We start from the raw sequence: 25,103 nt of genomic DNA, 5'->3' as shown, positions 1-25,103 counted from the left end.
CGGTGACGATCTTCACGGATCATAAGAACCTGTCATATTTACAATCTGCCCAATGCTTGAACCCTCGTCAAGCAAGATGGTCTCTTTTCTTTTCCCGTTTTGAATTAATTATAACCTTATAAGCAGCCGCTAAGAACAAAAAAGCTGACGCTCTATCTCGAGCTTTTGTGACGTCCTCTGATGTAGAAGAGGTTCCCAACCATGCTATTCTAGACCCCAAATGTATCTCACTGGCTGCTTCATCCACCAAAATGCTACCATTTGGGAAGACCCTCGTGCCTCCTACTCTGAGGAGGAAAATCCTTTCGTGGTTCCATGCCTCTCGTTTTTCTGGACACGCCGGTGAACACAAGACCTTTGAGATTCTCTCTCGAAGTTACTGGTGGCCTTCAATGAGGAGAGACGTCAAAGAGTTTATTGCTTCCTGCGAGTTATGTTCTCAGTTCAAATCCTCCCGCAGAACTCCAGCAGGGTTGCTGCGACCACTACCCATTCCGTCCAAGCCTTGGACCCATATTAGTATGGATTTCGTTACTGATTTGCCACCAAGTAAGAATCATAATACTATTTGGGTGGTGGTAGACAGATTTTCGAAGATGGCTCATTTCGTCCCTCTGTCTGGTTTGCCTTCCTCGTCTACTCTGGCTGAACATTTCATTAAAGAAATCTTCCGTATCCATGGATGTCCGTCTGAGATTGTGTCAGATAGAGGAGTACAATTCGTTTCCAGATTCTGGCGGGCCCTTTGTAAAACCTTGGGCATACGATTAGCACTCTCAACTTCTTACCATCCGCAATCTAACGGACAAACTGAACGAGTCAATCAAGATCTTGAGACTTTTATAAGGATGTTCTCATCAGCCAATCAAGACAACTGGGTAGAATTGCTTCCTTGGGCTGAATTCGCCCATAACAACATGTACCATGAGTCATCATCCAAAACTCCATTCTTTGTGGTCTACGGTCACCATCCGTCTTTTCCGGAATTTCCTGCCCTCCTGCCCACCCAAGTTCCTGCTGTGGAGACTGCTTGTCAGACCTTCAAAAATATCTGGTCTCAGGTCAAAACCTGTTTAAAGAAGACATCTAACAAATATAAGTCTTTCGCAGATAAGAAGAGGCGGGCTATTCCACCACTAAAAATTGGAGATCGTGTCTGGTTATCTACCAAAAATATTCGTTTGAAGGTTCCATCTATGAAATTCGCCCCTCGTTTTATTGGTCCATATAGGATCATTCAAGTAATCAATCCAGTGTGTGTTAAACTTCTTCTTCCTAAGAATCTTCGGATTTCCAATGCCTTCCATGTATCCTTGCTCAAACCTCTCATCATCAACCGTTTCTCGACTCCTCCCTCAGCACCTCAGCCAGTTCAAGTTCATCAGGAGGAGGATTTCGAGATTACTGAGGTATTGGATGCAAAAATTTCGCGAGGAGTTCTCCGTTTCCTCGTTCATTGGAAGGGCTTTGGTCCTGAAGAGCGCTCATGGATCAAAGCTGAAGATCTTAATGCTCCTGCCCTTCTGAAGAAGTTTTATTCCAAAAATCCGGACAAGCCCGGTTCCAGGCGTTCTGTGCCCACCTTTAAAAGGGGGGGTACTGTCACTCACCGGACTGTGAGTGCTTCTTCCTGGACATTTAGGAACCGTGGCCGTCCTCCATCCTGAGGGTCTGCGCATGCGCAGCCCTTTCTAACCCTTCAGTGTATGTTCCTTTAACTTAATTGGCAGATCAGGCAACACTCCCTATATTAAGCACCTGTGGTCAATACCACGTTGCCTGATCTTGGAGTCTCATTCCCCATGAGTCTCTGAAGGTGTTCCTGTGTTTCCTCGTGTATTCAGCGCTGCTGATTCCTGTGGTTTCCAAACCACTTCTACCTCTGTGGTTTCCAAACCACTTCTACTACTGTGGTTCCCATACCACTTCTACCATCCTGTGTATCATCGTGACTGTTAGCTGATTCCTATCCGCTGCCTCCGTGCACTACAGTCTTCAAGCCACTTCAACTCTACCATATATCATTGTGACTGTTAGCTGATTCCTATCCGCTGCCTCCGTGCACTACAGTCTTCAATCTACATCTACTCACCTGTGCATCATCGTGACTGTTAGCTGATTCCTATTCGCTGCCTCCGTGCACTACAGTCTTCAACCTGCAACTCGCCTGTGTTTCATCGTGACTGTTTGGCTGATTCCTATCCGCTGCCTCTGTGCGCTTCAGTCTTCAGCTCATCTCAACTCTCCCGTGTTTCCTCGAGACTGCTGCTACTATTGCTATCCGCTACTCTCCGTGATCAACAGTTCCAGCTCAACTCTGCTCTCCCGGGTCCCATCGTTACTGCACCTGCTGGTTGCTATTGGCTACCTCCGTGTGTCCGCAGAGTCCCGCTGCTGCTACTCTCAGCTCTACTCGTCCATCTACTGCTGATCCGCTCTCCACGCTTTCCTGTGTTCCCGCTGGTCTCTACCCGCCTGTCAGCATTGGATTCGTGTCTCACCATTTACCCCTCTGCTAGACCATCACCATTCTCCAGGGTCCTCCAGGAGTCCAGTTCCACGCTCTACTGATTCCTGTGTATTTGTTCCCCTGCTGGTCTACTTACCTGTGCGCTGCACCTACTAGACCACCGCTTCACCCATCCAGGGACTTCGCATCCTGCCGGCCTCCTGCCGCTCAGGTATCTCTGCACTCCTGTCTGACTGCCTGCTTCTGAACCACGGTATGCATACTTCTCATTGACTGTGCTGGTGTATTGCATATCTTGCTGGACTGTGTTGGTTCTCCTCTGGAGTTTGCTATCCGCTGAGTCTATTGCCATCATTGACTGTGTTATCTTGTGCCGGATTACTTCAAGAGACTTTCTATAATTGCAGTGCTGTTCAGTCATTTATATATATTGTGCATATTACTGTGGATCGAGTTTAAGGTGCCCGTGTATATCCTGTGTTGCAGTCTCTCCCCGTGCACCTCCTCACATATATATTCAGTGGTACAACTTGCTAGAGGCAGACCACTGATCCCTGTTTCCGGTATCACCTGTTCCAGTATCCTCTCACATAGCAGTGGTACAACTTGCTATCGCAGACCACTGACTCCCCGGATACCTCCACTTGGATTCCATTCCTTCACTCAGACAGCGGTACAACTTGCTATCCGCAGACCGCTGACTCTCATCACCTCCTCGTTTCTGTTGGACATTCCTCCTCACTATAGCAGTGGTACAACTTGCTACCGCAGACCACTGACTACCTTCACGTGTCCTTTGTCCATACAGTTCCTCGTGTATATATACCTCCATATTACCAGTGCTGCTAGTCATAGACTTTCCTGAGCATCTCATCATCTGCTATTTCCTGTTCCGTGATCCCCTGCTACCAGAGTACCATATTACCACCTATACTGCTCTGGTAAGCCTATCACCTGGTGATCCCTGGGTAAAGACTCCTAGTGCCCGTGACATCTTCTTTCTGTACTCCTTTTATGGTAATGGAAAGTGTCAGCTGGTGGCATGTAGAATGCTGTTTGTGGCGACTTCTTTTCTGTATATATCTGTGATGAGTTCATTGTTCTCAGATATTGTGATGATTAAATTAAGGAAGTTGACACTCTTGGCATTCATTTCAGATGTTAATAACTTTAATGTTATTTTCATTCAGAATCTTTATGAATTCTTTCAAAATATCTTTTTCTCTTTCCTATATCAGAAACACATAATTTATGTATCTAATCTATATAATATTTTTGTGTATTTCTTGTTGTCAGTTGTGAATTGCATAAGTGGGGGCATATGTTGTTCCCATAGCCGTGCCCCACACTCGTAGGGAGAACCTTTCATCAAAAGTGAAGACATTTTTCTTTAGAATGATTTCCAGTAGGCCAGGAAGAAATATATTATGTTCATTATTGATTTTCATGTCCAGAAAATATTTTACCACTTTTATTACCACCTGATGTTTAATACTCATATATAGCGAATTCATGTAGATGAGTATCAACATATATGCAGGCTTTTTCAGTAAGGTTTTGTTTGGTTTTCAAAAAGCGCAGCTTAAGATATTTACCCCTTAGTTGGAAGCTACTTACATTTGTATTTCAAATGTTATTTATGTTGCATATGTCTTATATTCAGTGTGTGCTAGATATTTATAATTGATTAACCTCATGATATTCTCTCCTTATTATATTAGATGTATTGAGCACTGATTTGCTTGTGGTTTTTAGAATTTTTTTATTTATTAAAATTGTTTTTTAAGCCAATTATATGCTATCAATTGAATTTAGCCATTTTAAAATGTATTTATACAATTTATAAATTTGCACATTACAAAGTGTGGCACTGTTTTTGTTGGAGTTTTTGTTTGTCAGCCTCTGCCTGAAGAGTCCTTTATTTCTTTATTTCTATCTCTGATACTGATCTCTTTAACACAGCCTTATCATAATAACTTTGGCATGAACTTTGCAGAGGCTGCAGCTTCCAAGATTGACCAACAGATGGCAGCTGTACGCCAAGTTTTACAGACACTCCAAGTACAAGTTGTGCAAATTGTTTCTGCGTACCAGAGGTTTCTTAAATCAATGTCATCTTGTTTTCTCCCTCCTGTCTAATTGTTATCCCATTAAAGATGCTTATCATATCTCTCAAAAGTAGGGAGCATTTGTGTGGGCTTCTCTGCTTCTTGAGTGTCAGAGTCCTATTCATAGCGATTTAAATGATTTTACCACTGCAATGTCATTAATCTTATACAATTCCACTAATGTTACATCTAGGATGTCTACAATAGCCAAATATACTAAAAATTTCCGATGATGTATATCAATTCTCACTACCTCTGATACCCATTACCACAGGAATATGAGGCATTGCTGTTATCAAAATTAAACTAAACTCGCAAGGAAGATTTGTGGAAAATAGTGGACTTTCTTCTCTGGGGTGAAGGAGTGCGTTATATACTACAGAAAATGTAGGAACATATGTGCACTCCATGCAAATTGGCTAAGTTTGTGTCCTTTTAACTCAGGTAGAAAAAGACAGTATAGGCATCACCTATGTCTATACTGTGGTAAGGTCATCAAGGTAGGCATTTTTCATCAACACTCTGTACTGTATCCTATCTGTGGAGTCCAATCTCTGACAACCTCTTGATTACTAAGATAAAATGATATACCAGCACTCACCCAAATGTAAATAAGCTGCCAAATGGGGAATGGGGAGGTGTACATATCTATGGGTATAGTACTAACTTACCGGCCTATTCTTCATTTTTATTTTTATCTTCATTCTTTATTTTGAGCTTGTTATATTTTTCACAATATATATATTTTTGATTGTTTTTCTTTTTTCTTTTTGGTCTCACATATAAAATCTTTTTCGATTGTGTCTGCAGACATTTTTTATGTATGTTTGTGTTTTCACAGCAATTATTGCATATTGTATATGTTTCAAGTTTCTAATACATATCTAATACCATTTTCCATATTGGTCTCTGCACTCTGGATTCAGCGCCGGAGAACCTCTTGATTACTGGTGAAAATTTCCTAGATATTTCTTTTACACAACAACGACAAATTATATCAGTGCAGAACAGACAGCCAGTACCGAATTAATAGATGGCTCTACTTTCCCCATTGGATGAATGATGCAACAGATCTTTACTTTGCTTATAAACACGAATAATCATAGTGAAAACATTCACGTACATCTCATCTCCTTTCAGATTTGGGAATTCCTTGCTTGAATCTTCATAACCCTTACATTGCTTAGGCTGCAGCCGCATTGGCTTCTCCAGCACTTATGCACAACACATGCTGGTTTCAGATCTAATCTGGTCTTCATGCTCTTTGCTCTGAATCTCCACCTTTGTCTTCCTTCTCTTAAATTGGAGCAGAAGTAAATAGGATCATTTATTATGACAGCTCAGATCAATCTGGTGGTCTATGGGTTACATTTACCTAAGATTCTCAAGATCCATATAGAGTTAGGTGAATAATAAAATGGAAAATCAGAGATTTGGGTGAATATTTATTTAAAATAAAGATTAAAATATGTGGTGTCTGTCTTTTTCTTACTATTAGGTACATTTGTGTAACTACATGTTCCAACAGGCCTGGCTGCTAAGTGGCCCTAGGCAAGTTACTGGTTTGGGGTCCCATTCTTGTCCAATCTGTCAATGCAAAAAAAGAAAATATATACACTGTATGGACAAAAGTGTATATATACAACAACGTGGCTGAGTTGCTGTTGTTCCTAAATGCTTTGTAATAATATCACTTACAGTTGACCGTGGAATATCCAGCAGGGATGAAATCTCACAAACCGTCTTATTGCAAAAGTGGCATCCTATCACAGTACCGCGCTTGAAGTCACTGAGCTCTTCAGAACGATCCAGTTTGTATCACAACTGTTTGCAAATGGAGACTGCATGGCTAGGTGTTTGATTTTATACACCTCTGGCAACGGGTCTGATTGAAACCTCGTAATTCAATAATTAACAAGTGCTCCCATATACTTTTGTATTTTTATATATATATATATATATATATATATATATATATATATATATATATATATAAATATATCATCTAGACATCTAGTGATGGGGATACTTATGACCCTTACACTAGGGATAATATTAGAACTCCATCCCTCTCAACAACTTAAAGGTAATCTGGTCTAATTAACCTGACTACAAATTGCTCCCCCATAAAGTAGCAGGAGTGGGTTTGTTGCCCGCTGATCACAACATGAACAAGGCAGTGAAGTGACGCATAGCTCTCAACTGTCCCTACTATCCCTATTCAACTGTCCCTACAATCAAGAGAAAAGTTATGTGAGCATTCCCCAAAATCAGGACTGTCCTGCCAGAATCGGCAGATTGTGCAGCTCTCTTCTACCTGTTCTTGCAGTTGTTACTACCTGCTGCTGGTGTCTTAAGTTCAGTTGTTTCTTGGCTGGATCCTGCAATGTTGGGTGGAGCATAGGGATAGGTGCTATAAACATCTTGAAAAGCTGACCTTTGAAGACTCTAGGCCTCCCACCAGTCAACTAGCCTCAACTTTATACCAATAGCATTTATTTTTCAGAAATAGGCCTATCGCACTGTAACAGACTGGAAACTAAGTTGAAGTCTAGTGGAAAGTAGGAAGGTAGGCCACCACAGTTATAATCAGAATGGTCAACGCAGCCAGGTTCGGTACACAGTGAAGCAAATAAGGTAAAGGGTTCAAGCAGAGGCATAGTTGAGGATAATCCGAAGTCGGTACGTGAATAATGGATAACTGGAGGCAGGATGTGGCAACAGCAGCAGGGATTAGATTACTGTCTGGAGCACAATAATCTGACAAGGAGGACAGGAACAGGCAAGGCTTATATAGGAAGTCAAGGGTTGGAGCTAGAACATGCTGAAACATTGGGAGAACAGTTAAACTGAACTAGAACACAGAATAAAGGCAGGGAGCTGACCAGCATCCAGCATAGCTCAGTCAGCAGAGCAGCAGTCTCCAGATGCAGACTTTTGTTCCTCCTGCATAACAGCAAAATAATACGGGTGTGGTTGGTTTCTTTTCATTGCCACTTTAAACCCATAATTTTCACTCAAGTGACGTAATTTTTTCTTGGAGAGATTTGTAAAAGTCGCCTTTTACATGTCCCGGTCATTAAGACTGTGTGGAATAGTGGCTGTCTGTTACATGGTAAATCTACATTTTGTGCTTGTCGCACTTACAGTTTTCACTATTTTAATGTCGCTGTAAGGTATATTGGCTTTTACATAGGAGCGATAATGACTACCACCTAATAGTACGATAACATCGATGACAATCTTATTTCCGCTATATAGGATAACAATTAATTCCAAATCAAATTGATGTCAATTGCTGCATGTGAATCCTAAAACTAGACCAAGTTCCATTTTAATGGCAGTAGGTCAAAAGCTACATTATACTACTTATTATATATATATATATAGTCATGAGTACAGTAAGTTGTCCAAGAGTAGCAGGACTGCAATGTTTAGTCCTAGTCCTATTTCCCAATGGTAATCCTGGTACAGCACAATTTGTATATGTTATATACTTTAACATTTTGAAAACAGCAAGAAATGAACGCGATGATCAGTATTTGCTGAAGATGGCCAAAATATGCTCATTGTCTTTAACCTTGTAGGTTGCAACACCTGGGAAGACAATAAAAGGTGAAAAGTAATTTAATAATCATCATCATTAGAGGAAATAGTGCCATGCACAATACTCGTTAAGGCCACATAAACAAAAACGCTGAATGTTAATTACAATATGCAGGCGCAGTAAAAAAAAAACCCGTGCTTCCCATTTTTCTCTATTGTTTCTGCTTTTGCTCTGTCAATAAGAAAACTAAGCCTATAATACACATCGATATATCCAATGGGACTGAGCTGGGTCTGCCAATGCATTGTGAGTTATCTGGGTGAAAAGTTTTTTTTCTAAGCACTGCCCACCTGTTTTGCTCATTATAGTGTATCAATAACCACCAATGTTTCCAAAATAGTATATATATTTTACACGTTTTAAAGCCGAACGCTCAGAAGCTGTAATGAGTCGTTGCTCTTAAGGAATCATCACTAGATATTTCAAATAGAGACACGTGTTATCTCACTGGGAGACCTTGTCTAGAACATCTCTATTTAACAATACTCTGTAACGTCATATGCTCTCAGGGGTCTGTATTCATTATTCCAGTCTAACAGTGGAGGGCAGCTCTCTATGCCCTTGTGGTGATGGACTTCAGCCTGGTTCACTGCTGGGAAGATTCCCTTTGCCGAACTGTGCTATTCGGCTTGTGGATTAGTCTCTTGGTTTCACGGATGAGAAGCAATTTGCTGGTTTAAAGTTTGTGAAGGCTCTGATTCATTCTCATGCTCTCTTATTAAAGAGCACTGTTCTTGTGAATTAAGATACATGAGAAACTTTTTTGTTCGGTTTATATATGTTATTGCCTTTTGAAGAAAGTATTTTAGGAGAAAAAAATTAAAAGTTTTATCTAATGAAAGGGGTGGTATAAACTGGTAGTAGGTTGGACGTTTCTGCCTCCTGCTCTGTACTTAGGTATATTTCCTGTTTGCAGAGACAGTACCTTTATGTGGTCTGGCTGGATCAACTAGACTTGTGCAAAGCCAAGGCATTTTTGATGAACATCCAGTGTACTTCATTGATGAGAGTCTCTGGGGCATATTCAATTAGCTTTCCGGTCCGCGGGATTGCGCCGGAACGGGCCGTGAAGTCAATCCATGGTACCGCAATAAAGTTGATTTTCGTTCGCACCCCATAGGGTTGCGTACGATAATCCGCGTTATTGCGGTACCATAATACCGGCAATACTGCACAGGTTCTGCGATGACACGTGTTATCGCGAACCGGAAACCTAATTGATTATGCCCCTGTCTGTCTTTTTGAACATTAAGGGGGGAATTTATTTGCTAGCGAGGTGCCACCAGACAACACTGCGATGTCTGGCTACACACAATGCCGACCATTATGGAATGTTCCCGCATGGACATTCCAGAGACACATTCCAGAGACACATTGCGCTGAATTGAATCTCCCCCTAAGGGTAACTGTCAAAGTTCACTCTGTCAGCACCCTTTATGGTTCATTTAAATATCACAGTTGCCAACTCACTTTGTTCTTCAGCCTTTTTCGCTGCTACAGACACATAAATGTATTTCCCAGTTATACGTTCATCCTGCCCAAATCTGCCCATTGTTCTGCCAATCAATTAGCACATTCGCTAAGCCATCATATATGTATGTACATTGCTCATTACAGTGAGCATCATATTTTATACACATATGCCTAGAAAGCTCACTGGAAAATATAAAAATATAACATAACACATGTCATTGATATCATGTAGTAAAGTGGTTCTCCACCTTTGGAGAACCCTTATTCCTAAACAGTGTTCCCCATATAGGAGTCAGCCGGGGGTCCTTCCATTGTAACCCACATATTTTCTTTAAATGAGAATAATGTGTATTCTCCCAAAGACCAAACCAGAACTATTAAACAGGCAACTAAGTCCACGGACCTTCTTGTAATGGAGTTACGTCACTGAAAAACTGCCAATATGTCTTCTCATTTGTGCTTCCTGACAGATCGTTAATGGCTGTCACAAACGGACCCCAAGAGGTAGATTCTGTAGAAAAACTGAGGAAAAGAATTACAGTTATTACAAGTGAGTGCAATATTACATATTATAGACCTGCAAGTACCTTGTATCTCATTTTGGTAAAAAGTATTGATGTTTTTTTGGTTGCATTTGGCTTTTTGGTACAATCCAGCTTGGGAGCTGCAGTCCATTAACATTCCATATGAAGGGAAGAGGAATGCAAACAATTTGAAATCGCTGATGTTTTCTTCCCAAAAATGGTGATATTTGAGATTTAGCTGTGATCGTAAGGGAAGAAATTTTCCTATGATTCCTTTCTATTTTTCTTTAAGGTAAATAATATGTAAAGATGTCTACAAAAAGTCCAATCCTGACACTCAGCAACAGAATAATCAGTTAATCTCATAAAACGTGTGGGTGGAAAAATTAGACCAAGTCCATATGTTTAGTGATCCGGTTAAGTTTCCAAATCACTTCCGGTTTCACTCTGGTCTATTAGTGATTAGTTATTAGACCTGTTAGTCATAAAACGACCACACACACTGGTCCATAGCAGTCCTCTTCCACCAAAATTTCACTTTATCATTGTGATAGAGCTACACAATCATACAACATGTGCATCAGGTGGCAAGTGGTGGGAGGTGGATAATGATGGTGTGGGGGGGAGAGGTAATGGTTTGATCATGTCATTGTGGCCCCACCCTATAATGAGGAATGCTGCTATTTGTATCATCTCGCAGCAGGGGCAAAGCTGTAATGATGCGATTCACGTCATCAAGCCCCAGGAGGGAGGCCTGCTATACGGGAGTCTCCCGAACATTCCGTGAGACTAGTCAAGTATGTGTGTGTGGTGTATGTAGTTTTTGAATAAACATGCTGACCACTTGGATATATTAGGAACAGCAGCCACTGAACACATAATACAAAAAATGATATAAATATATTTCTTAGAGCACACTTCTAAAGTCTACCTCTGCAGAACTATAATGTAGTCTTCCTCAGTAGATTTACATTTCCACTCACTCCTTTAGTGTATATATTCTGTGGTGGTTACAGGCTAGATGGCACTGGTTTGCCACCTATTCAAGCCTTGGAGTCTGGGATCCCCCCACACAAGATTGAAAAGAGGTGTGACCCCGCCTTTCTGCAGCTTGGAGAGCTCAGTGAGGAGCTGAATAGAGGGCGCAATGTGAGGCCAGTGAGTGTTCTGTGGGAGGCAGAAAGTCTGAGAGGACAGCTCAGAGAGGAGCTGAGCAGTAGGCCCCAGTGGGTGACCTGCAGAAGGCAGACAAGGGAGTCTGTTGGTGAGAGACGCTGCAAGGCCTGACCTGATGTCCTGTCTGTGGACTGGTTAAACAAACTGGCTGAGAAGGGAACCTCAGGGATACAAGGACTGTATTATTTATGTATGCAGCCACTAGGATAGAGTGGTGCGCAGCCTAGCCACTGGCTAGAGATGGGCCAAGCAGTGAGGTAGGGACTAGGTGCCTTTTCTTTTCTTTAAAGAGAGTGTTGTTTTGCTTCAAAGCTGCTGATAAATTAAAGCTCATTTGTGTTCAAAGCGTCTGAATTTGCTGGTTGGATACCCGTTTGGGCACCATAAATCACACCATTGACCGAAAGGCTGGTCTGAGCTAATTCCCATCCGCAATATATAAGTAAAAACAAGATTTGATCATATGGTTAAAAAGCAAACACATTGGGCCTGATTCATTAAGGAAAGTAAGGCAAAAAAATGAGTAAGTTTTCTCCTGAAAAAAAACATGTTACAATGCAAGGGGTGCAAATTAGTTTTTTATTTTGCACATAAGTTAAATACTGGTTGCTGTTTCATGGAGCACACATACTTGATAGCTTTATTTGTACACTGAAATTCAAAGTTGATCTAGGACATGCCCTACCCCAAATATAAATCTATGCCGTTGATTTTTTTGCTTTACTTTTCTTAATGAATCAGGCCTAATATGTACATAATCCTAATTTACAAAATCTATTCCTCCTTTGTATTTAAACAATCCTTACATACATTTTTCATTGGTGTAATGCATGAGCACATAAAATAAATTCTTAAAAGTATATTATAGAACTTACAGTAAATGACAGCGCATAGTAAAGTTATGTAGTGAAGACAGTGTACCTAAAGTAAAATAAATGTGGCTCGATCTGACTCAAAGTGGCAATACTCCTCCTATGCGGACATGGACAATGTACGCGACTTAATGGCGTCTCTGGGAACCGCGACACTGTTATTGGTGCTGTTAAGGCGGTAATGTAAGTATGCGGGCATGGACAATGTACTTTACAGAGCGTTGTACATTGTCCATGCCCACATACTTACATTACCCCCTTAACAGCACCGATAACAGCGCCGCAGTTCCCAGTGACGTCATCAAGTCGCGCCGGCTTCTTCATTCATCGCGATTGCTTGCAGTCGGTGGGCACATCAGTTGTCCTGCAGCCTCGCCGGGAAGGAGCCCTTCGGTGTGAAGACTTCGGGGTAAGTCTTGTCGGGGTAGTCAGCATCAATATACTGACTACCACCGATTACATAATTGTTAGAATATGCAGTCAACCCTAAGGTGGCTTATACAGGCATGGTTCCCTCGCCCAATATATTACCACACTACTATAGTTATTTATGTCTTAGTAATCAACTACAATTCTACATTGAGCAATTCCTTTAGCACATTTACACTGTGTAATTAATCAGCTCCTAGGACAACACAGGTCACCTGAAAGCAGATTATATTTTTACAGCACTGAGAAACTTCACATATGTTCCTGTCTAAACGGCTACACAACCAACACTCTTCAGCGTCTGAGCTGTGATCTCTTACCTGAACTCCTTCGGGTTCAGTCCAGCTGCCTTCTCCATAACTTGCATCAGAGTGGATCCTTCTTTCACAGATACCTTAATAGAGTATTTAAAATGCTTCCCTATCAGGTCATTTAGGATGGTGTAGTCCACTGAGATCAAGGGAGCTACATAAAAGAAGGAGACAAAACAAAAAGGTACTACAGCAACTCTGGGGATAGATGACAGTCCCATGAACAGTACCTGATATATAGAGGCAGACACAGCAAACATGGACTTATATGTTAAAAGAAAGATTAAGAACATGCATAAGAGTTCAATAGGTAATATCAGTAAATATCTGACAATGGGGCAATAACTGAATATAATAGGGGTAAGTGGAGTGATACAGTTTGAGAAGTATGAGCAATAGTCATGATTAAGAGATTGTCAATTAATTCCACTCCACTTTCATAAGTACCCTGAACCAACCCTGTAATCCGTACCACTCAGAACCTCAGAGCTCCTTACTGGCACAATATCTTTTGCAACTCTTAGATACTAACCTTTTAACACAAACTATTGCCTATTTCAACTCTCTTATGACAGTCATAGTACATAGTAATCGATTTTTCAGATCATCTCAATGGTTAATCAGCAGGATTAGCTTCAAATCTAGATTACTTTTGCCCTTTTATTTTCCTGAACTGTCCCATGAACCAAAAAATAGGATCTAGCAAAAACAAACTCTTTATAATTGTGTTATCTATCCACCTGTAATCCACTCACCTTCATTTCCCTGTGCTATTGTGTCTTGCACACAGAGCAGGCATGCCACGCAGAGCAGATACACTAACATGTTTCCTGACAGACTCCACATAAATGGTCCGAATTTGGGTTGGCTTCTTTTATATATACCCACAAAGCCTCCCAATCAGTAACCACTCCTCATTAAGGCACCAAAGCAACACGTCTCACTATCTCTAACCTTTACCTTTCTGCTTAGTAAACAGCAGGAACTTCGAGGACCCAATCTCTTGGACAGATTCCACTGTGTATATTGTGTTGTCCACTGTGTTCTCAGTCCAATTAGGACGGAAGTTCTACATACTACAAGGGACCTCACTGTAAAAGCTGATACTGATCGCCTCACTCTTCATTAACATAACCTTCAAAAGGTTGGTAACTATTGCTCCAATTCTACATTCAATGTCAGCTGTTGATAAGTTGGTAGCTATGTTTGAAGGAGCTGATATACTAAAGTCAATAACTTTAGTAGGCTAAGTGGATCCAAGTTCGCCTCTAGCCTCTCTATTCAGCTGTCGGGGAGGGTGGTGAGCCTCTGTTGTTGTTTTTTTCTAATTTGACAGGATGGAGGTGAATTTGGAGCCACCATCCACCAAGCCTGAAAAACGTCTAGGTATTAATAAAACACCACATGCCCCATGTGTTTTTTGGGGGGCTGCTTTTCATATCTCTCTATGATCTCTCTCCTAGAAAGCTCCACCAAGGCTCTCTCTAGTGTTGGTGTTGAGAACACTTTGAAGAGCTAATTTTTAACACAATTCTACTCCTACCCTATTTTCTTTATTTTAATGTGGTCATTTCGGGGGCACTTACACACTTCTACACTCACACTCAATGCCAGCTTGTGGCATGTGATACTTAAAGATTTATTTGACACACCATCTTTCATGCTAGTACAATTTGTTTTATTCCACCACTCATATTATGTTTTCTCGCACTACTTAGCAGTCTACATCTTCAACTATCTACTTCTAGCATCATCTATGGACCTCGGCTCAGGTGCAACACAACTCCATCCATGAAAGACCCAGTACCTGCAAGCAGATGCATGACCGGGGAAGGAAGGGGTGCGAGGACAGTAAGGGAGGCAGACCTAAATACAGACACGGTTACGTCTACTACAGCCATTTTATTTGCACCAGACTAGTGGGTTTCTTCATTGTTCATGTATATAATGTAGGATTTTGTGTGCGTGCTTAAAAATGAAAACAAATGTTTGCATAAGTTTATTGCACTTATTAGCTGGTTCTGTGGGTGTAAGTATGCCTGCCCTGTCATATATATATATATATATATATATATATATATATATAGAAAGAGAGCGAGAGACAAAGCAAGCTCTGTTTTTTGTACTCTTCAAGAAACCTAAGCGCCCTTTTACTTCCCTTACATAATAAGGTATCAGGGAGATGTCTCCCCTGTTACTGTGTGTATGTGTAAGAAAGTCTCTCACCATCATCATTTGAGCACTGTATCCCTTTCACAGAAAGGTAACTTTCACTCCAAAGGAAAGGCAGGACCTGGGCAGCAGAGATCGGGAGGGAGAATTTGCCCTGTGGTATCAGTCCTATGACTTTATTTATTGTTCCAGAACAGTCCCATAATTCCGTGGTATAGTAAGACTGTGCCGCTGTCAGAGCCTAGAAATGTTTAGGTGAAGAACATCATCGCTTAATAATATTAATAAAAGTCATTATTATATAAATATTTAGTAATAATAATAATAACAACAATTATAATACATGACTAAATTATCTGAGAACATTATGTAACGGAAAATGATAGACCAGGGACCTAGGACCACCCTCCTCCTCCCTTGCTTCAAAATGACAACTGCCTAAAGGTTCCCACCTGAATTCCTATTTCTGGTTACAGCGCTTACGTGATGCGCCAAACTCAGCCCCCTCCACAGTGACATGGCAGGTCACATAGAGATATTGCCGACAGACATTACAGAATCTTAGACTCCCATGTGACCTCCTTTAATGCAGTTTCTCCAGTCCAGTTCATGAGATGCAGAGTTACAAAGAAGCAACAGAAGAGTCAACCACTTAGACCATAACCAACCTTTCATTACCATGTTAGTCCATGTCTGAAAGGTGGATCCTATGATTGGGTGAGCTGGTGTAACAAAATCTGTCCAGAGCAACAGGTGTAGTGGTCTTTCCACCCAATCCTGTTCAATCTGAACTCATTATTTGAATCTGCTAATTGACAAGTTTATATACATACAGTTATATGTCAGATGTGTCACTCACCGGACTGTGAGTGCTTCTTCCCGGACTATTAGGAACCGTGGACGTCCTCTATCCTGAGGGACTGCGCATGCGCAGCCCTTTCTAAACCTTCAGTGTATGTTCCTTTAACTTAATTGGCAGATCAGGCAACCTCCCTATATTAAGCACCTGTGGTCATCACCACATTGCCTGATCTTGGAGTCTCATTCCCCATGAGTCTCTGAAGGTGTTCCTGTGTTTCCTTGTTTTTTCAGCCCTGCTGATTCCTGTGGTTTCCAAACCACTTCTACCTCTGTGGTTTCCAAACCACTTCTGCTACTGTGGTTCCCATACCACTTCTACCATCTACTATATCATCGTGACTGTGAGCTGATTCCTATCCGCTGCCTCCGTGCACTACAGTCTTCTAATCACTTCAACTCTACCATGTATCATTGGGACTGTTAGCTGATGCCTATCCGCTGCCTCCGTGCATTACAGGCTTCAACCACATCCACTCACCTGTTCATGATTGTGACTGCCAGCTGATTCCTATCCGCTGCCTCCGTGCACTACAGGCTTCAACCTGCTACTCGTCTGTGTTTCATCATCGTGACTGCTAGCTGATTCCTATCCGCTGCCTCCGTGCACTACAGTCTTCAACCTGCAACCCGTCTGTGTTTCATCGTGACTGTTTGGCTGATTCCTATCCGCTGCCTCTGTGCGCTTCAGTCTTCAGTCCTTGTCAACGCTCCCGTGTTTCCTTGAGTCTGCCTCCACTATTGCTACCCGCTATTCTCCGTGATCAACAGTGCCTGTTCAACTCTGCTCTCCCGTGTCCCATCGTTACTGCACCTGCTGGTTGCTATTGGCTACCTCCGTGTTCCCGCAGAGACCCGCTGCTGCTACTCCTCAGCACTACTCATCCATCTACTGCTGATCCGCTCTCCACGCTTTCCTGTGTTCCCTGCTGGTCTACCTACCCGTGCGCTGCACCTACTAGACCACCGCTTCACCCATCCAGGGACTTCGCATCCTGCCGGCCTCCTGCCGTTCAGGTATCTCTGCACTCCTGTCTGACTGCCTCCTGAACCACGGTATGCATACTTCTCATTGACTGTGCTGTGTATTGCATACCTTGCTGGACTGTGTTGGTTCTCCTCTGGAGTGTACTATCCGCTGAGTCTATTGCCATCATTGACTGTGTTGGTTCTCCTCTGGAGTGTACTATCTGCTGACTCTACTGCCATCATTGACTGTGTTATCTCATGCCGGATTACTTCAAGAGACTTTCTATATTGGCAGTGTTGTTCAGTCATTTATACATTTATATTGTGCATATTACTGTGGATCAAAGTCAAGGTGCCCGTGTATATATTGTGTTGCAGTCTCTCCCCGTGCACCTCCTCACATATATATTCAGTAGTACAACTTGCTAGTGGCAGACCACTGACTCCTGTTTACAGTTTCACCTGTTCCAGTATCCTCTCACATAGCAGTGGTACAACTTGCTAACGCAGACCACTGACTCCCCGGATACCTCCACTTGGATTCCATTCCTTCACTCAGACAGCGGTACAACTTGCTATCCGCAGACCGCTGACTCTCATCACCTCCTCGTTTCTGTTGGACATTCCTCCTCACTATAGCAGTGGTACAACTTGCTACCGCAGACCACTGACTACCTTCACGTGTCCTTTGTCCATACAGTTCCTCGTGTATTACTACCTCCATATTGCCAGTGCTGCTAGTCATAGACTTTCCTGAGCATCTCATCATCTGCTATTTCCTGTTCCGTGATCACCCTGCTACCAGAGTACCATATTACCACCTATACTGCTCTGGTAAGCCTATCACCTGGTGATCCCTGGGTAAAGACTCCTAGTGCCCGTGACAGTAAGATCAGGCCATGACAGACCCAGATACGGAACCTACTGCTAAAGAGATGCTGCAGCATCTGGTCAGCCGTGTGGAGCAACAGGATGCTCGCCAACAGCTGTTACTTCAATGTTACCAATCGTTAACCTCCCAAGGAACATCTGGACAGACTGTTACAGCTAGTATTGAAGCTCCTGTGCTTTCCTCCGTTTCCCCAGTGCCATCCCAGGTGTCTACAGCTCCTACGCTTCACCTGCCTACTCCGTCAAAATATGACGGGGACCCCAAAACTTGTAGAGGTTTCCTTAACCAATGTTCAGTCCATTTTGAACTCCAACCTCAAAATTTTTCTACCCATCGTTCCAGAGTGGCCTATCTTATCTCATTGTTTTCTGGACAAGCCCTGGCTTGGGCCTCCCCTCTGTGGGAAAGAAACGATCCAATTCTACAAGATAGTGCCAAATTCATTTCCACGTTCCGAAGTGTGTTCGATGAACCAGGTCGTGTGACCTCCGCTGCTGCCAGCATTCTTCGTTTGCGACAAGGCTCCCATACAGTAGGACAGTATGTCATTCAATTTAGGATCTTAGCCTCTGAACTTCAGTGGAACACTGAAGCATTAGTTGCCGCCTTCTGGCAGGGGCTCTCCGATAAAATTAAAGATGCACTGACTACCCAAGAGCTTCCTTCGTCACTAGAAGATTTGATCTCTCTTTGCCATCGTGTAGACATGAGATTTCGTGAAAGAGAATCTGAGAAAACAACTTCTGCTAAAGCACCTCTTCGTTTAAACCCTCAATTTCGTCCAGTTTCACCTTCTGTGATTCCCATGGAGATAGGACGTTCCAAATTATCTTTAGAAGAGAGGAAACGAAGAGTAAAGAATAGACTCTGTATCTATTGTGCTGATTCCACACATATGCTCAGTTCTTGCCCTAAGAAATCGGGAAATGCCAGGCCCTAACTAGTTCTGGAGAGGTGAAGTTAGGGTCCCTGGAGTCCTCTCCATTGTCTATGAAATCTAAAGTCTGCGCTTTCGATGTTACGATTTCCTTTGCTACTAAATCCTTTGAGTCACAGGCATTGATTGATTCCGGAGCAGCAGGAAATTTCATTTCTAAATCACTAGTGAATCAATGGTCCCTACCAGTGATCACTTTAAAAACACCCATTACTGTGACGGCTATAGATGGATCACGTCTCATCAATGGTCTCATCACCCAGAGTACGTCTCCAGTAACCCTTCAGATTGGTGTACTACACCATGAAGAAATTTCGTTTTTAATTCTTCCTGTTACGACAAGTCCGATTGTCTTAGGCCTTCCATGGCTTCAATGTCACTCTCCCCAGATTGACTGGCGCACCCCTCAAGTTACGTCTTGGGGGCCTGAATGTCACCATCGTTGTCTCTCTCGTAGTTACTGGTGGCCTTCAATGAGGAGAGACGTCAAAGAGTTTATTGCTTCCTGTGATTTATGTTCTCAGTTCAAATCCTCCCGCAGAACTCCAGCAGGGTTGCTGCGACCACTACCCATTCCGTCCAAGCCTTGGACCCATATTAGTATGGATTTCGTTACTGATTTGCCACCAAGTAAGAATCACAATACTATTTGGGTAGTGGTAGACAGATTTTCGAAGATGGCTCATTTCGTCCCTCTGTCCGGTTTACCTTCCTCGTCTACTCTGGCTGAACATTTCATTAAAGAAATCTTCCGCATCCATGGATGTCCGTCTGAGATTGTGTCAGATAGAGGAGTACAATTCGTTTCCAGATTCTGGCGGGCCCTTTGTAAAACCTTGGGCATACGATTAGCACTCTCATCGTCTTACCATCCGCAATCTAACGGACAAACGGAACGAGTCAATCAAGATCTTGAGACTTTTATTAGGATGTTCTCTTCAGCCAACCAAGACAACTGGGTAGAATTGCTCCCTTGGGCTGAATTCGCCCATAACAACATGTACCATGAGTCATCATCCAAAACTCCATTCTTTGTGGTCTACGGTCACCATCCGTCTTTTCCGGAATTTCCTGCCCTCCCGCCCACCCAAGTTCCTGCTGTGGAGACTGCTTGTCAGACCTTCAAAAATATCTGGTCTCAGGTCAAAACCTGTTTAAAGAAGACATCTAACAAATATAAGTCTTTCGCAGATAAGAAGAGGCGGGCTATTCCACCACTAAAAATTGGAGATCGTGTCTGGTTATCTACCAAAAATATTCGTTTGAAGGTTCCATCTATGAAATTCGCCCCTCGTTTTATTGGTCCATATAGGATCATTCAAGTTATCAATCCAGTATGTGTTAAACTTCTTCTTCCTAAGAATCTTCGGATTTCCAATGCCTTCCATGTGTCCTTACTCAAACCTCTTATTATCAATCGTTTCTCGACTCCTCCCTCAGCACCGCAGCCAGTTCAAGTTCATCAGGAGGAGGATTTCGAGATTACTGAGGTATTGGATGCAAAAATTTCGCGAGGAGTCCTCCGTTTCCTCGTTCATTGGAAGGGCTTTGGTCCTGAAGAGCGTTCATGGATCAAAGCTGAAGATCTTAATGCTCCTGCCCTTCTGAAGAAGTTTTATTCCAAAAATCCGGACAAGCCCGGTTCCAGGCGTTCTGTGCCCACCTTTAAAAGGGGGGGTACTGTCACTCACCGGACTGTGAGTGCTTCTTCCCGGACTATTAGGAACCGTGGACGTCCTCTATCCTGAGGGACTGCGCATGCGCAGCCCTTTCTAAACCTTCAGTGTATGTTCCTTTAACTTAATTGGCAGATCAGGCAACCTCCCTATATTAAGCACCTGTGGTCATCACCACATTGCCTGATCTTGGAGTCTCATTCCCCATGAGTCTCTGAAGGTGTTCCTGTGTTTCCTTGTTTTTTCAGCCCTGCTGATTCCTGTGGTTTCCAAACCACTTCTACCTCTGTGGTTTCCAAACCACTTCTGCTACTGTGGTTCCCATACCACTTCTACCATCTACTATATCATCGTGACTGTGAGCTGATTCCTATCCGCTGCCTCCGTGCACTACAGTCTTCTAATCACTTCAACTCTACCATGTATCATTGGGACTGTTAGCTGATGCCTATCCGCTGCCTCCGTGCATTACAGGCTTCAACCACATCCACTCACCTGTTCATGATTGTGACTGCCAGCTGATTCCTATCCGCTGCCTCCGTGCACTACAGGCTTCAACCTGCTACTCGTCTGTGTTTCATCATCGTGACTGCTAGCTGATTCCTATCCGCTGCCTCCGTGCACTACAGTCTTCAACCTGCAACCCGTCTGTGTTTCATCGTGACTGTTTGGCTGATTCCTATCCGCTGCCTCTGTGCGCTTCAGTCTTCAGTCCTTGTCAACGCTCCCGTGTTTCCTTGAGTCTGCCTCCACTATTGCTACCCGCTATTCTCCGTGATCAACAGTGCCTGTTCAACTCTGCTCTCCCGTGTCCCATCGTTACTGCACCTGCTGGTTGCTATTGGCTACCTCCGTGTTCCCGCAGAGACCCGCTGCTGCTACTCCTCAGCACTACTCATCCATCTACTGCTGATCCGCTCTCCACGCTTTCCTGTGTTCCCTGCTGGTCTACCTACCCGTGCGCTGCACCTACTAGACCACCGCTTCACCCATCCAGGGACTTCGCATCCTGCCGGCCTCCTGCCGTTCAGGTATCTCTGCACTCCTGTCTGACTGCCTCCTGAACCACGGTATGCATACTTCTCATTGACTGTGCTGTGTATTGCATACCTTGCTGGACTGTGTTGGTTCTCCTCTGGAGTGTACTATCCGCTGAGTCTATTGCCATCATTGACTGTGTTGGTTCTCCTCTGGAGTGTACTATCTGCTGACTCTACTGCCATCATTGACTGTGTTATCTCATGCCGGATTACTTCAAGAGACTTTCTATATTGGCAGTGTTGTTCAGTCATTTATACATTTATATTGTGCATATTACTGTGGATCAAAGTCAAGGTGCCCGTGTATATATTGTGTTGCAGTCTCTCCCCGTGCACCTCCTCACATATATATTCAGTAGTACAACTTGCTAGTGGCAGACCACTGACTCCTGTTTACAGTTTCACCTGTTCCAGTATCCTCTCACATAGCAGTGGTACAACTTGCTAACGCAGACCACTGACTCCCCGGATACCTCCACTTGGATTCCATTCCTTCACTCAGACAGCGGTACAACTTGCTATCCGCAGACCGCTGACTCTCATCACCTCCTCGTTTCTGTTGGACATTCCTCCTCACTATAGCAGTGGTACAACTTGCTACCGCAGACCACTGACTACCTTCACGTGTCCTTTGTCCATACAGTTCCTCGTGTATTACTACCTCCATATTGCCAGTGCTGCTAGTCATAGACTTTCCTGAGCATCTCATCATCTGCTATTTCCTGTTCCGTGATCACCCTGCTACCAGAGTACCATATTACCACCTATACTGCTCTGGTAAGCCTATCACCTGGTGATCCCTGGGTAAAGACTCCTAGTGCCCGTGACAAGATGCTTGCAGAACCCTTTTCAATTTGGGTAAAGTTAGCATACGATAATTTAAAAGTCATTGATAGTCTTTTGCCAAAACAGTAGCGGAAACCCAAGTACCTGTCACGGAAGGGTTTGTAAGAGATAAGGCGGCTAGGGTAAAACGTTAATTTATGGATGTTTATTCTACCTAGCCAATATATGCGCAATAGATTTTAAATGACTAATCCTTCTGGACCATATGTAGCGGGTGACGCAGTTGCATATTAAGGACCTCATAAGGGGGTGTGCAGACCCCTTATTGGAAGGACCAGAGGTTTACTCCACAGAGCATGGGATGCCCTCAATTTATTGGAAGTAGGTGCGTGGTTGATACCACGGAAGTCAGTTTAATGGGAGGGGGAGGCCCCCAACAGTTGAAAGGCCACAGCAAAACAGAGCCGACATGAAGTCCCCTACCTTCACGGATACCCCAGAAGCAACATCACCACACAGTTGACAGACAATATAGGCACCACATGGAACTGTAGGAGAAAAGTCTGGACAGACCCTACCTACAGGTATTCCCATGAAGTAGCCCCCTTGGAAAGTGCACCCATACCATGTAGGGGAGGGTTGCTGCACTGTGTGCCATGTCTTTGAGAGTGTGACTATAAGAAAGGATGAGACTGCATGGAAGAGGAGTCCCTGGATTAGGTGACGTTTGTGCCTCAGGAAAGGAGAGAGTCCCTGGAGGTCCTGAGGATTTGGGAGGTGTCCATCTGCATGCCCGCTATCAGGTGAGCTGATTAAAGTTAAAAGCCCGTGTGATGTAACCTGCGGTCTGCGCCTGGGGAACTACAGCTCCCAGCAGCAGCTGGTATGTAGCATGCTTTGAATTTCTAAGTACTAAGTACTGTGCGGGAGTGTGAGGAGAGGAGATAGAAATAATGAATCTGATTCATTAAGGAGCAATGAGAGCTACTGTGTAAGTCAAACGGTTAGAAGTCATGGTGGGGAAAGAGAAAGAGAAGGGGCAGGGAACATGAGAGAGACAGTGGCATAAAGGTACTTTAAGAAAGAAATCATTTAAAACAGTTTGAGGATAAAGACTCTTTTGAAGCCTAAGTGAGGGACAGAATAATTTTTAGCCAATAAGATCCTCGAAATGTTCACAGTGGAGTAGAGTATTTCAGAAGATAAGAACACTGATCTTGTTTGAAGCAGTTACTCATCTATATTTGTGATTTTGTGTGTGAACATGGCTGCATGTGTCATTACGTGTAGAGAGGTCAAGTGAGCGCATACATCCAATTATTTATTTTTTGGGGTCTAAACTTAAAACTAACATCAATAGAAATAATAGGTTTCCTTGAGTTTTACTTGTGGAGGACAGTTTTTTAGGGATGTTCTGTGTAATAAAATAGTATTGTAGAAATAATACAAGGATGAGCAGTGAAATGAATATGTTTTGAGATAGTCAAAAAATGTTTGAACGTGTTCTTATACAACTACTCGGAGGACCTTTCTTAATGAGGTCTACATACAAGGCCATCCTTTCAAATTAGAGAATGTTAAATAGGATGTTACTACATTAACATAATTAAATTAGAATGAAATGCATTAGAATTACTGTTAGAAACAACATATATTAAATGGGTTAGGTTGGTTAAAAGATGGAGTTTGAGGGGCATTTCTGTTTTGAAAAATGCTAATGCACTCCTTTAAGGTAAGTGATGGTATAGAAGGTATACGGGTGTCTATACTAAAGTTCAGGTACGCTGTATGATTGTCAACTTCTGAGGCACTTGGTGCTGAATAAAGCGCTACGGAATCTGCTGCCTCTATATAAATAAATGTTGATGATGATAAGCACTCACGTAAAGGCTATGATTCTTGGGGTCAAAATACCCTCTGTCTAGTAATCAATCACACGATATAAATGAGCAGATGGGTTTCCATACCTGCCCAGCCAGTCCAGTGCTGTAGATATTCCCAATAAGTCCATCATTCTGTGCTTTTAAGATCTGGTCCAGCAATACAGACAGAGAGCTCTTCACTGACTTAAATATTTCAGGGGGCACATCTTCCATCTCAAGCACACATGTAAATCCCATGACTGCCACTGCTGCTGTATCTGTGAGTGCAGAGTTGTGGGAATTGAAAAGAAGAACAATTGAACATTTAAAATTTTTTGATCAAGGTCAATTCTCAAATTCCTAAAAAAAAAAAATAGGTTGTAAAGAATAATAATGAACAAAGCAAAAATTCCTTACTTGTCCTATTCACAAATGTTTTACTGATATTTTACTGTTTTGTCTATAATTTTTTAAGTTGTTATTAAAAGTGGATGTGGCTTAGTAATCGCCAGAATTATAATGGCTTTTGTGGATCTTATATGAGAACTTGTTAAAAACTGTACATCAATGAAGGTGTTAACCTTTTCATTGCCATAGGTCCATGACAAACTCAGCATTAATTCATGTATTTTTACTACCTATGTTTTCCAGGAATTACATTTTTCCTGTTGTTTAACCTACCCGAGATTATTTTTTTGTACAGGTATAGATGTATAGAATTATCTTTTACTAATAACTGTGCATTGTATGGAGAACATAGGTCAAAAACATCCATTTTCGCCATTAATTTACTCATATTTACGTTCACAAATTGATACCACTTTCTGTGGGTTTACTTTTTTTAAGCTTTAGACTATACATGTGGTCCAAAATAAAAATGACTGTGTTGCTTTTTGTTTGGTTTATTTTATTTATTTTTATTGGTTTACCATGTGATAAGA

At 42.5% G+C, this 25,103-nt stretch overlaps 1 protein-coding gene across 1 annotated transcript in view; it reads right to left on the bottom strand.

The window, feature by feature from the left end:
- Positions 1–6,010: 6,010 nt before the first annotated feature.
- The window catches only part of LOC142095258 (cobalamin binding intrinsic factor-like), a 33,384-nt gene continuing 14,291 nt past the window's right edge, over positions 6,011–25,103 (bottom strand). The window contains exons 5-9 of the mRNA XM_075178182.1: positions 24,268–24,440; positions 15,197–15,383; positions 12,980–13,124; positions 10,062–10,180; positions 6,011–8,175 (exon numbers count right to left, since the gene is read on the bottom strand). Of these exons, the coding sequence (XP_075034283.1) occupies positions 8,114–8,175; positions 10,062–10,180; positions 12,980–13,124; positions 15,197–15,383; positions 24,268–24,440 (686 nt within the window). The 3' untranslated portion in view covers positions 6,011–8,113. The remainder of the gene's footprint in view (positions 8,176–10,061; positions 10,181–12,979; positions 13,125–15,196; positions 15,384–24,267; positions 24,441–25,103) is intronic.

This window comes from Mixophyes fleayi, chromosome 6 (assembly GCF_038048845.1).
Source record: "Mixophyes fleayi isolate aMixFle1 chromosome 6, aMixFle1.hap1, whole genome shotgun sequence".
NCBI lineage: Eukaryota > Metazoa > Chordata > Amphibia > Anura > Limnodynastidae > Mixophyes > Mixophyes fleayi.
The sequence above is the reverse complement of the archived record's forward strand: the minus strand, read 5'-3'. Positions and strand labels throughout refer to the sequence as shown.